The sequence below is a fragment of the Rhipicephalus microplus genome, chromosome 6 (genome assembly GCF_043290135.1).
Source record: "Rhipicephalus microplus isolate Deutch F79 chromosome 6, USDA_Rmic, whole genome shotgun sequence".
Taxonomy (NCBI): domain Eukaryota; kingdom Metazoa; phylum Arthropoda; class Arachnida; order Ixodida; family Ixodidae; genus Rhipicephalus; species Rhipicephalus microplus.
In genome coordinates, this window is record NC_134705.1 from 190,285,375 (window position 1) to 190,298,868 (window position 13,494).

The 13,494-nt window shown below is 45.5% G+C and overlaps 1 protein-coding gene across 1 annotated transcript in view; it reads right to left on the minus strand.

Annotated features, from left to right (window-relative positions):
* LOC119166954 (nuclear RNA export factor 1-like) overlaps positions 1-13,494 on the minus strand; it is a 42,001-nt gene that overhangs the window by 16,939 nt on the left and 11,568 nt on the right. Inside the window, exons 8-12 of the mRNA XM_037418349.2 lie at positions 11,916-11,987; positions 10,466-10,624; positions 9,067-9,174; positions 5,745-5,857; positions 549-585 (exon numbers count right to left, since the gene is read on the minus strand). Of these exons, the coding sequence (XP_037274246.2) occupies positions 549-585; positions 5,745-5,857; positions 9,067-9,174; positions 10,466-10,624; positions 11,916-11,987 (489 nt within the window). The remainder of the gene's footprint in view (positions 1-548; positions 586-5,744; positions 5,858-9,066; positions 9,175-10,465; positions 10,625-11,915; positions 11,988-13,494) is intronic.

Below are 13,494 nucleotides of genomic sequence, written 5' to 3' on the forward strand. Positions count from 1 at the left end.
TGAAAAGTACCAAGACGCGCTCAGCCTTCCGTGGGCAGAAGACTGGGATGAACGGTAAAGCTTTATTTCGTTGGAAAGCAACTGCGAACGGTTCCATGTTAGATGGCCATCAGCACAAGGTTGACGTTATACGCTAACCTTTTGCGGGGTGCCGTTGAGTGACAAACGCTAACGCTATGCTCGCAAGCTTTGCATAGGGTGTTCCAAAACTCCACTATTTGCTCGCAGCTTTTGCGTCTCAAGTAAATCTTGCCTTGTGTTGAACTTGTAGTTTCACAAAGCTTGTAGTTAGTCACTAACACGAGAATCCCGATTTGTGGCCACTTTTCCTCCTTCCCGCTCCGTACGTTTTCGCAACCCCCAACTTTTCATCAGTTTGCCGCGAAAGAAAGTAAATACGAGTAAATAGGGTATATATGATAAGTGCATTCTTTCAATTGGCAACGTCAGATGTCAGGTGACATATTGTTAAGCTTTCCCAGACAAGCAACATTCCGGGCAAAGTATAATAATAATAATATTAATAATAATAATATGTCTACACGTACCAGCAGGATGACCTTGGGGAAGCGCTGCCGCACCGCGCTGCAAAAAGACAAGAGAGAGCAGGGCCCAGCCGCCGCGCAGGCGCGCGCCGAAGCACAGTCAGTCCTCCGAACCCACCGCCTCAAGAGCGGCCGGAGACGGCGAGCAGCCTGCCGAGACAAGACTCGCGCCACACACAAGGCCCTCAACATAGCTCATGCACACCGCGACTGTTCAAACACTAAGAACCAAACACAAGAGCAAGAGCAGAAAAAAAGGAAATTTAACGCGAGACGGGGGTTTCCCCACTGCCTGTCTTAACTCTTTCCTTACCGCGCCTATTCAATTTCGATCAATCTGATCGATGGGTTCAAGTTGAAATTCCCGCGCCCCAACGCGCCCTATGGACATGAGGCGCCATCTGAAATGAAGCTCAGGAAGCACACAACCCGTGTCAGTTTCGGTTTTGGTTTCCGGAGACCCGGTGATTTTTGACCTTGCTTGGAAGATAAGCGAGCGTCTGGCGATAGCGGCAGCCACGGCGTCGTCGTCGCGCGCCGGGTCTGAAAGGAATTGTCGTATTTCTCGTGAGTCTAGTGTTGTTACAGTAGATTTTTCGGATGAAAGTAGTAGCAGTGGCCCTGAAGAAGATTCCCTATCATCGGAGTTTAGCACCGACAGCGATGAGGCAATCGACACACCGGGAACGTCTTCGTCAGCTCGACGGTGAGTTTTTTTTACGGGATTTATCGCGTTGTTGAGCGCCTGCGAGGGGACCGAGCGTGTTGTCACAGTTATTATCTCTATCCGCAGGGTCTCTACATCCTATGGGTGCGATTCAATGCCTCCCGCTGCACAGCGCGTGCAGTTTTGTCCAAGACGGAAACCAGGAGTCGATCTGGGCATGGCGCGACGGAGCAGCGCTAGTCGGTTTCTTCGAGCCCTGGATTTCTTCTTGCCGTTTTTCACAACGGAACTCGTCACAGCGATGTGCGAGAACACAAATAAATACGCCTGGGCGCACATTCTCGAGAAACCAACGTACTCGGAACGCGACGGATCGTGGAAAAATGTTTCCCCAGATGAAATGATGAAGTTCATCGGACTCCTCATCTACATGGGGATAGTGCAACTGCCTCGCCTGCACCTCTATTGGAGCACAGCAGAGTTGTTTTCTGGGCTAATCCCACGTGGGGTTATGCCAAGAAAACGTTTTTTTCTCCTTCCTCAGTATGCTGAGCGTGACGGAAACGTGTGGCGTTTACTTGTGCTTCATCGCGACCAGAGACTGCTTTGGTGAGTGGCACCGCCACCACAAGGGATAACATTTTTGTGTGGTCTCACAGTTGTTTACGTGTACTCTTGTAACCACTGTGGTATTTAGAAGTAACTACTACCTAACCAATGTATATTCAGAATTTGTATTGCCATCTTTTCGTTTGTTACACCCACTTTTTTTGAAGAAAAAAAAAACTTGTATCCTTGAGAATTTTTGTTTGTTATTTTTTTATTCTTACTGTGTAATAAAAACTTGTTCTAAATTTATTGAATTAAATAGACCATTCATTCCTCTACATTTTCATGGGCTGCGGAACATCTAAAATATTTTTTATCTGCGGATAAAATTTTTTTTCTTGCACCCTCAAAAAATTGTCCCGTAATCACAAGTGCTAACTTTCTTTTTTGCTGTGCTAACAATTTTTTATGTGTACTGTTGAAACTTTTAGGATAGTTAGCTATGTAAATATGCCACAAAACGCATATCTTGAATTTTTTTTACTGAGATATTTGTGCCCACCATGCTTACTTTTCCACATTTTTTTACGGTAGTTGCGAGAAATTTGTTGTTTGGGATTTTTTGTCTGCTATTGTGTTGCAAACACATGTTTTGTATTTATATCATTAAAAAGCGCATTTATTTGTCTACATTTTGGTGTATTACAATCAACAAAAAAACATTGTTATATAACGATAAACTTTTTTTTTCTGCACCACATGAAAACGGGTCTTTTCCTGGCGGTAAGGAAAGAGTTAAGTGACACGCAGTGTGCAGTTATCATCTATTCAAAATTTTAAGGGCTTTAGTTATCAACACCTCGCCGACTCCCACTACTGCTTTATGAAATGTCCATTCCACACCTCAGTGAACGGAGCGATCACAAGATGCGAATTGCTCCTTGATCCACGGACTCAACGCACAATTTACAAGACCAGTACAACAGGGCCTGGTAATGTTTAACGAGCTTACGCAACACAAGAGCTGCAATCATCACATACAATACTCAATAAAACAAAATATCAGCACACGTAGCAGAGTTTGCCACAGTAATCGGGCCTGCAGCTGTCTGCCAAATATATCTCGCTGCATGCAAGCCAAATATGCACTTGAATCGGTGATAATCGAACAAGAATAATGAATTTCAGGGCACAATGTCCCAGAGCAACACATTAGATGGTGAAGGACAGCACAGTAAAAAGAAATGAAGGGGCACAGCATGTGGCTAGCAATTGAATTAGCAGTATTACACCCCACACTCGAATGCAAGTCACTTGGCAACTGCAACATGAAAGCACAATTTTATACCCCTTCATTTAACACTGTACACAAAAGTGATCATAAAGCAAACAGCTTAATTTAAGTGAATAAAGCAGTTTGTGTGAGACTGGCTGCCAATCCACTGCTCCACATTCTTCTTTATTTTGATGTTCCCAAATCTCTGAACGTGTGTTTTCACTGCTGTAGCAGACTTGCGCTGCTTGAAAAGCGCTTGCACGCAGGACCTCAAGGGCATGCTTCCCAGGATCGGACAGCAGCGACATTCAAGTAGGCACTGTCACTGCCGATTCAGCTACAATTTTGGGAACCCTGGCCGAGCGTGTAAATGCGGCTGAAGAACGTGCCGGCTTCGCAGGAGGCTGGCCTCCTGCTCGGACAGTGTAGCCGTGCGGCACAGGCCACGTTTGTATGGGCTACTGCGCATCAGTTCACTTTAAGAGTTCTGTAGAGTGGGAGCAAAGATTTTATGCTCTGCACGCATCGTCAAGGGCCCGCAAACCTCAGCGGTGTGCTGCGAAAAACCGGTCGTCTGCCAGCACCGTTTCCTTCATCTACCAAACCGTTCTCCGCTTCCTTTTTTTTATGCTTTTTGACTGCGCATGCGCAGTCAGCTTCTTTCTCCGATGGTCATAAGCCACGGTGGACCGGCTTTGACTGCTTGTAACTGGAAGTCCGCACACAAGCCGCTTCTCTGCTCGCTCGGCAACACCGTAGTGGAGCGGTCTTCTTCACAAAAGCACAGAGAGCCGTAACTCAATTGGCCTCTGCAGGGCGGGGTCGTGGAGAAGCCTTTGCCAAATCGAAGATCTGAGACAGAAGTGACTTAGTAATTTACGCGGGAGCCGGGGCTGAGAAGTTTTCAAAATCTTTACACGAGAGGCATCTCTAAGCTAGCTAATCGGTCGTCTTCGCAGCGGTGTGACGAGGGCAGCGGCAATCTCCAGAGACTGAAGCATCCGAACCAGGCGAGGCGGTCCCTGGTGGCTGGCGCCCTCGGGAAACAGAGAGACCATCCCAGCCGTCATGGGGATCCGCAGACTCTGCTTTAGTCTTGTTCCTCTTCATATTCCTCAACAAACTGGTTCTCTGATGTTCTAGAGAAAGCTTGACGCTCGGGAGGGATACGGACATGGGAATTAGCGTTCGCAGAGTCTTTCCCCACCGCGGATGAGCCTCGAGATGTCACCGTGCCCGTCTTAAAGAAACAAAAAGAGAAGTGAGGGTGGGGGACTGTTGGACAATGTTCTTGAGTTGACGCAATACTTCGGCAGAAACGTGAAAAAAAGGGGGGGAATGAAAGATTGATTGAAACTTGAAATGATGCGGTTTCTTCGAAGCAGGCAAGGCAAGGCAACTCCATTTTGTGTTTCCCCCCCCGCATAGGCCGTGAAGCCGAGCTCGGAGTGCCTTGCTTTGTTTATGCACGAGACTTCCTCGGAGACGGTGAAACGCGAGCAGCACTGATAGATGAAAGCAACGGCAAAAGCAAAATCGCAGCACCTTCACACGGCAAAGCATCGCGAGCGCCCTGCAATGCAATGCACTCAGTCCGCGCAAATAAATTAGTCGAAAAAACTACTTCTTAAAACATAGGCTAGATTCTCATTTCACCCTTTCTTTTTTCACTCTGCTGAAAAAAAGAAAGTGTTACGGCTGGGCTGGCAGAACTTGAACCCAACAATACGAGTTGAAGTCGTGGCCGGCGTTTTGCGATTCCGCCCGTTCGAAGAGCCGCACTTGCTGCTCGGATAATGGTGCGTAGAGCAAGACGCACCCGTCGAAAATGAAACCGAAATGCTTCCCGCAATTTCCCCTGCAGAAACGTCGCTTCTCTCGTCCTGTTCGACAGTGCTTGAGGACGCTTGCTTTAGAAGCAGCGAGACTGCTATGAGCAGTCAGCACAGTCGCCTGAAAAGTGGTGCTACAGTCAAAGTGGCACTTTGAAGTAACCGCTACCGAAATTTGGATGGTGGTGCGACTACACCATAACCTATTGACCCATCACTTGTGTTGCATTTTTGCATGAAAGCAGAATGAAAAATTTTGAGAAATTTTGAGCTGGCTCGCACACGTCAAGAGGCATTGGCAGGCATGTAAAGCTGGGGACTTCACTAACCACCGCATGAAACTGTTTTTTTTTTTCTGTTTTTTTGTGAGATTCCTGGCCCGAGAAAGCAGACTCACAAGTATGGCACTTGAGAGATCGAGCCCAGCTGAACGATTATCAATAGAAAGTTTTCAGCAGCTGTGAACCTCACTGGCATCAGTTATTTATTTTGCGTCAGAAACTAGGCATCCTTCACTATTATTAAAGGTTGAAAAAAGAGGAAAACGCATACGAGTTTGATATAGAGACTAAGAGCATGAAGACAGGAAGGCCAACCTTTGTACACCCGGTAGCGTTGTACATACAAGGCCACACAAAAGTTCAAATCAGAGTATGCTAATGTGCCAGACCAAACGCTGCTTAAACATAGCCGGGGAAAGATGTTTCTACACAAGTTCAAAGAAACCTTGGTCAGACTGCACGGAACAGTCAGCACCGTAAGAGCAGAAACATGGAGCCACAATTCAGTTCGCAAATAAATTACAAACGTGTCAGCAATGTTCGTATGGTTTCATACAAGTTAGACGTACGTTCTGCGAAGTTTGGGCACGTTACCTTATGTACTGGCTCTTGTCGTTGTACGCCGTGCAGACGGGGTTCCCCTCCAGGATGAGCTCTTGGACAGACGACATGCCCTTCATGCTGTCTAGCTCAGCCATTTTCAGAATCTGATTGTGAAAAAAAAGGGGGGGAGGGGGCATACCGCATTCTTATACCCACTTAAACCTCATTAACGAAATTGCATATAAGAAAAAATGGCAGCACTAAATTCGAAGTTCATTAAAAAGATATATTTGTAATGTGTATTACCGACACGTCTATTACGGTATTAGTTTAGAATGTCCCAAACGATAAGCTCTTACATCCATATTCATTCCATGGAGGCATGGCTGTATATCTTCTTGCTGTCACACCACTCGAAAAAATACATCAGAGAAGCACAAATACAAAAAGTGGAAGGGCACAAAGGGCGTCCCTTTCAGCACAAAGATGCCAACAAAAGTACACCCCCCCCCCCACCTTCCCCTTTAGGAGTATTCACTGTTTCAATGTGCTGTTACCTAATACTATACAGTTATACGTACCTCCCGACATACACCCCACTCCACTGGCCAAACAATGGTTTAGAAAAAGGTCCTAGGTTTTTATCATTCGCTTTGTAGTGTAAACCACAGTAACTTTAAAATTAAAAAGAAAGCCCGATTCAAAGTCCCATAGGGTCCTAAGCACACTGCATCATTCAAAGTGGAATACAGTAGACTCGCGATAATTCAAACTCTGATAATTCGAACTTTCGGTTAATTCATACAAAATTCAAAATTTTGGTTGGCTCGCTATGCTTTCAATGTATTTAAAAGCCGCTTAATTCAAACTTCGTCATTCGGTTAATTCGTACTTTCTGCCTGTCCATACTGGAAAATTTCTGCTGATTTGCCGGCAATATTTGAAAATTTGCGTGCTTATGATTATCATAATAGTCTGATATTGAAAAATAAGCGCCTTAAAACTTCAAGGGAAAAGGTTTTGCCACACAATCATTTCTCAGCATTCCGCGCCGCGGTGGAAAAAAAAACGAAAAACAAAAACGGCCCGGTGGTTACGAAGCTGGCTCGCGGCTTATCTCTGCTTTTCCGGCGTGCCGGTGGCGCCGGCCGACTCCGAAGCACGTGACCTGTCCACAGAATGCGTACAGGTCTGCCCGTCTTTCTTACGTGCTGCGCATTTTTCGATCGACCATGTCACCGCGAGGAAAATATCGGACACTACCCCTAAAAGAGAAATTGGCCGCTATCCAAGAAGTCGACGCTGGGGTAAAGAAGACCGAAGTGGCACTGAAGTATGGAATAACCAAAAGTACTCTCACAACCATTCTGAAAGCCAAAGACAAGCTGCAGAATAACGCGAGCCGCTTCGCTCCCGATCGGAAAAGGCTTAGGGAAGCTGCGTACCCGGATCTCGAAAACGCCGTGCTTCTTTGGCTCAAGCGCGCACGGAGCTCCAATTTACCGATAAATGGGCCAATCCTACGAGAGAAAGCTGAAGAACTTTCCTTGCGCTTGGGAATTGAAGATTTCAAGTGCAGCGATGGCTGGATTTCTCGGTTCAAGGAACGCCACGGTCTCTCCTTCAAAACAGTGAGTGGTGAAGCAGCAGTGGTCGATGAAGCTGTTTCTTCTGACTGGCGGCAGACTAGACTTCAAAGCCTGCTGCTTGAATACTCCCCGGCTGATGTATATAATGCCGACGAAATGGGGCTGTTTTTTAAGTGCCTGCCCGATCAAACCTTGTGTCGCAAGGGAGAGCGTTGCACTGGCGGAAAGCTGAGCAAAGAACGGTTAACCGTCATGGTTTGCGCCAATATGGACGGAAGTCACAAGCCAGAACTCTTCGTTGTGGGCAAGTCAAAGCGTCCCAGGTGCTTTAAAGGCGTCCGAACACTCCCAGTTGCATATGACGGAAACACGCGAGCCTGGATGACGCAAGCTTTGTTCGAGGGTTGGCTCCGCAAACTGGATGGGCAAATGAAGCGAGCGAAAAGGAAAATTTTGCTCATTGTTGATAACTGCCCTGCGCACGGCGACGTGGAGGGGCTGGAAGCAATTCGCCTTGAATTTCTGCCTCCTAACACTACAGCTGTCCTCCAGCCCCTGGATCAAGGGGTAATCAAATGCTTGAAGCTTAATTACAGGAAAACACTGCTAAAGAGAATGCTGATATGTATGGACAATTACATGCCTTACAGTGTCACACTACTCTCATCGTTGGGCATGCTCGCCGACGCATGGAATGCTGTCACATCAGCAACAATAAGGAACTGCTTCGAGCATGCCTTCCGCATACCTGGCTGCAGCATTGCCACTTCATTTGACTGCTTGCAGACTGAGGGCGACGATGAAAGCCAAGTGCTGTCTGCTCTAAAAGCGCACAACATAGCTGCCGACCTCGACAGTTATGCAGCTACTGATGATAACCTGTACGTGTGCAGGGAGGACACACTCGATGACTTGGTGGCAGAGGTGCTGCCAGCACAACACAGCAGTGAAAGTGAAGAAGAACCGGAAGTGGAAAATGTGACAACTGCACAGGCTTTCCAGTACATTGCTAAAGTGAGAAAATTTCTGACAACAACAGAAAACTCTCAGAATCAACTGGCAGCACTTACTGGCATCGAGAGCTTTGTGCTAAATGCGCATGTGGCAAATAAGCAGTTGACCATCCATGATTTTTTTAAAAGGTCTAGTCAGCAGTAGATAGTCAATAAACTTGTTGACCATACATGCACCGCTCTCTGTTTTTGTGTAGTTAGGATCTAGAGATGCTTAAAAGTGTGAATATAGATGTCTGATCATAATTTGTGCTGTCACCCTACCCAGAGTCGCATATATGAGAACTTCTGATAATTCAAACAGCCTGATAATTCAAACAAAATCCAGGGGTCCCTTCGAGTTTGAATTAATGAGAGTCGACTGTACTAGTATGTTGTGAAAAACTCAGCAAGAACATCGAGGTAGGAAGTCTACGAAGAGAGCTTGGCACTGCATTTACACTGACATTACGCTTCTGAAACCAGGCTAGAGAGACAGACAACTCTCGAAAAGCCAATCCCCATTTTTCTAGACTGTCTCAACGTCACTCTGTAACCATTTGACCAACGAAAATCTTCAACAATGCACTGCTGACGAGCTTAATTAGAAGCTTGCTGTAACATTGCTCCCATTATGCGCAAGCTGGGAGTCGACGTGCCCCATCCGAGTTCTCGTGAGTGGGTCACAAATGAAAACTATGCACACATTACAATGATCCATTTCTTGAGCTTCTGATGCAGTACTTTTGTAAGGAAACAACCCCCATTGGGAAAGACCGCACGTTCACTTACCCGGTTGTTGGCGAAGTTGAGGGAACGCAGCTGCTTGCACGCACCCTGAACGGGACCGAGTGGGTAGAGCGTGGTCAACTTGTTGTTCGACAGGTCTAGCGTCTGAACCTGCGCGACAGCACATAAATGTACTTAGTATATAAGAATTATGAGAGTAAACCCGTACACTCCTTTATTATAACAGACTAATGGTTTTCGACCCTAAAGTGCAGAGAGTATTTACCCTAAAGTTGCAACTAAAATGTTGGCTGCACTTATTTATTTAATATGCCCACATTACTACTTTTCCACCTCATAACCTAAATGCTACCTAAAGCCCAACTGCATTGAAGTTGCCTGATACGGATAACACGGTTAGCAATTCTAAGTCAACGTCAGCTACAGCTGTTTTTGTAGGATACACACCAATACGTTTACGTATCTTAGTTTGAATGCTCTACTATCAGCGAAACTGGTGATTTTGGCAGATAAAATAAGAAATTTTGGACGGAAGAGGGGGGGAAGGGGCAGATACAGAACATGCCATCACGTGAACATTTTCCACAAAGATCATTCTAAAACCTACCCACAGCACAAATGTGTTAAATCTGGAGACACGGTAAGAAATTATACTTGTTATGTGAGACATTACAGTCTATCTCCTTGAATCCAGACCAAAATGCAGCTACACTTTTTTTTGTATGTGTGTGGATGCACACTGCTTCCTTTACATATCCTAGTTTGAATGCCTAGTTTGATGGTGGTAGCTAGAGCTAATTGGAATTGAATAATTACTCGTGAGGGTGAAGTACCATAGAAGGAAGACATAGACTAGAGTGAAGAAGAGAAGAGAAAATAAAAAATTATATACATGAACGGAACCTGGATTGATTACGCACTTGTTTATCTTGACTTTTAGCGCCACTGTTCCATTCATGTCTATACGTGATTTCAATTGCAAGGTGCCTACGTGGGAGACCCCCACTACGCGCGTCCTGCAGGACAAAAACAGTTTTTCCATTCCATTCATGGGCATCATTACCTTGGAGTGATAAAGGAACGCTTTGCCAGTTTTCTTTGTTGTGACATATTCACATGGTAATGATATGCTGAATCTATCTGCCCAACTGCTTTGGTGCGCTGAAAGTTCACATAGCAATGTTTATTTGATATAGATACAAAACTGCAACTTCATCAGCCCAAAATCGCAGCACTTGAACATGTCTAGAATATGATCTATATGTATATTTTTCCTGATTTTCACAATAAGCCTCAGTTACAAGTAAGCGCCTACATTTGTCAGCCCTAGTTCACGTGACCCCTTAAGCGCATCGCTCTTGTCAACTCACCACAAGCAAGACCTGTGACAACTTTGACAGATGCGGTAAGAAATTTCGGAAATAGGTACAAGATGTGTCACCTCGGGAACGTTTTCCACGATGATCTTGATCGCTATGGACAAGATGCTCGGCCGCGTGAAGGTGATGTACAGGTTCAGCTCTTTTAGGGACTCATCCTTTTGAAAGTTTGACAGGTCAAGGTGACCGCGAGTCGCATCATATCGCTTGCTCATCACCAGCTGGAAAAAAAAAGAAAAAAGTAAGGAGGTTGTTGTGACTTTCATCACGAGTCTCCAAATGCGACCGATTCGTTTTCACATTATGTATGGTAAAATCACTCCGCCACTTCAAGACGCGAATGCATCCGCTACAAGATGTCCCACTACCTTATATAGAATCGTACCTGACGTATGAAACAGTGCACAGCAGACATGTGAAGCAAACAAAATGCTCTGCTACAAAATACATTTTGGAGAGTCAGGGCTTTCAGAAAAATTTCTTAAGCGTGGTAACAATGTCACGCAAACTGTAACATCTCGATTCAAATTTGTTCGCTAGCATGAACAAAGATCGACAACCTGTGGCCCGCACACAATCGTCGCGTCAGTATTAGGATTCTGGGCTGCAGTATAATGACTGCGATTCTGGAGGCAGCAGGTTGCCAACCTGCGGCACCCAGAAAAACGTCGGAACCCTCTCCAATCCCCTTGTCACTTCATATCTGAAGACTGCAATGGCAGTTTTGAGCTCTAATGGGGTTAGACATGAAGAGAAAAAAAAAAAGGTCGCTTCCCACTGGAATTGTCCCCCAGCTTCCCGTTTGGTCCACATAGCGTCTTCACTTTTTTTCTCAGCCCCCTCCCCTCATCCCCCCCGAAGCCATGTCAGCTTCAGGTGACTCGTTCTCCCTCCGCGAAAGGTTGCTCACCTCTGCTCTTCCACATGCTGCATACATAACTGCAACACCCCCCCTCCCTTTTTTTTTTTCACCCAATGATGAATGCCTTAACAATGTTACTTTTTTTTTTCGGCTGCAAATTTCCGTAGTTTCCAACAGGAAGTGGAAACTTGAGTCTAAAAATATAATTTGACTCGCCTCTGAAATGTAGCATGTCGGTCAAATTGATTCCGCCAGCGTCTTGAAAGATAACTTACGCATTTCCATGTGCGTGCTTTGATGGGAATACATTCGAACCTCGATATGATGAACTCAGATATAACGAAATACCCGTTATCACGAAGTGAATGAAAAATAGTGTTGCAATCGAGAGATGATGTTAGGAATAAACCTTTATGACGAATTTTTGGATATAAGTCATTTTCATGTACAATGCAACTTTGCTATAACGACGTGTGAGTGTAAATAGAGTTCTGCCTGATTCTAAAAATTTTCCAATTAAAATTTCAAAGCCTTTCATTTTTCTTCTTGTGGAGCTTTGATGCACGTTACTATTTAGGCAGATTTTGTTTTTGACTTTGAAGCCATGAGGAAACTTGAGTGGGGGCTATGTGCAAGGACACAGGCCTTACCTTGAGACTTTGCATGACCTCCTCGTCGACGGCCACGATTGGCAGGTCGGAGCCTTTGACTGTGATGGCCATCTGCAGAGAATGTGCAGACAAGGAGAGACAAAGCGTAAGCCATTGACTAAAGTGGCCTTTTACTTTTCGGAGCAGATTTCGTAGCAGATAAAGTATCACTGCGGAGAAGCCAAGAGCGTTTTTGAAGCAGAAGAAAAATGCTAGTTTAAGTAAGTACATTTGCATTTATGAAGATAGCACAATTTTCCCTGACAACCTCATGGAGTTTGAAACATCGCTGGAGCATTTCGTAGATATTATTATTTATTATGAAACGTACTTCACAGACAACACTTGTGTAAACTGCTAAAAACAGACAATTAAAAAGATGGTTGCTGAAGATGGTGCCGTGATGGGAGCTTTACATTTAAAATATCAGCAGCTGTGGCAGCAACGACGTCCAACTGGGTAAGTCAGGTACCGCATTACAAAAGTAACCTCGGTTTGCCAAAGGAGTAGTTGATAATAGGTATAATATCTAACCAAGTCGGTAATTTGTCACATTTCATAAAATACACTGCGTGCCAGGCCGTAAAAAGAGTAAGAAAGAGAGAGAGAACAGCTAATTCACCAATATGCTTGATATGCTAGTTCTTATTGCATAAATAACATTCTAGCATACCGTAATTACTCGAATCTAACGCGCACCTTTTTTCCGGTTAAGCGAGTTCATGAATCGCATGCACGTTAGAACAGAGTACAAAAAAAAAAAAAAAATGAATACGGTCATGCTATTGCCATTTTTAAAATGGCCGCCCCCTACGTGCGTCGGCCATTTCTGCCTATGTGTTTCCCATGTGCGGCACTTCGTACGTGTGCTGAGCTGTTCGTCATCTTGTAGTGCATTAGCATCGACGGCATGGAAGAGCCGACTCCAAAAACTCGTGTCCACCATGATGCCGCTTTTAAAAGAAAAGTCATCGCGTGTGCAGAAACGAACAGAAATCGGGCCGCATCGCGGTCGTTCGGAGTTCCCGAAACGTGCGTGCGGGACTGGCGGAAACAAAAGCAGAAGATTGTCGACAGCAAAGCTTCACGCAAAGGCTCCAGTGGACCACAGCAGGGTCGGTTTCCGCAAATTGAAGAGCTGCTCGGCGAGTATGTGCTTGAGCAGCGAGTGGCACAGAGGCCCGTGACGACAGAACTGCTCCAAGTGCGGGCTATGCAATTAGCCTTAGAAAAAGGTCTAATGCCGAGCCAGTTTAAAGCGAGCAAGTGCTGGCTAACTAACTTTATGAAGAGGAAAGGCTTTTTCCTCCGAAGGGGAACAGGCATATGCGAAAAGTTTCCGGAGCAGTATGATGAAAAGCTTCACAGTTTTCAGAGGTTCGTCCTAAACTTGCGGCACAACAACGGCTACCTGCTTGGGCAAACTGGGAATGCCGATCAGACGCCTCTTTACTTCGACATGCCAGGCACCACAACCGTCGAGAAGAAGGGGGACAAGCAAGTTTGCGTGCTGACATCGGGCCACGGTAAAACTAGAGTGACGGCAATGCTCCATTGCACGTCAGATAGGCACAAGCTT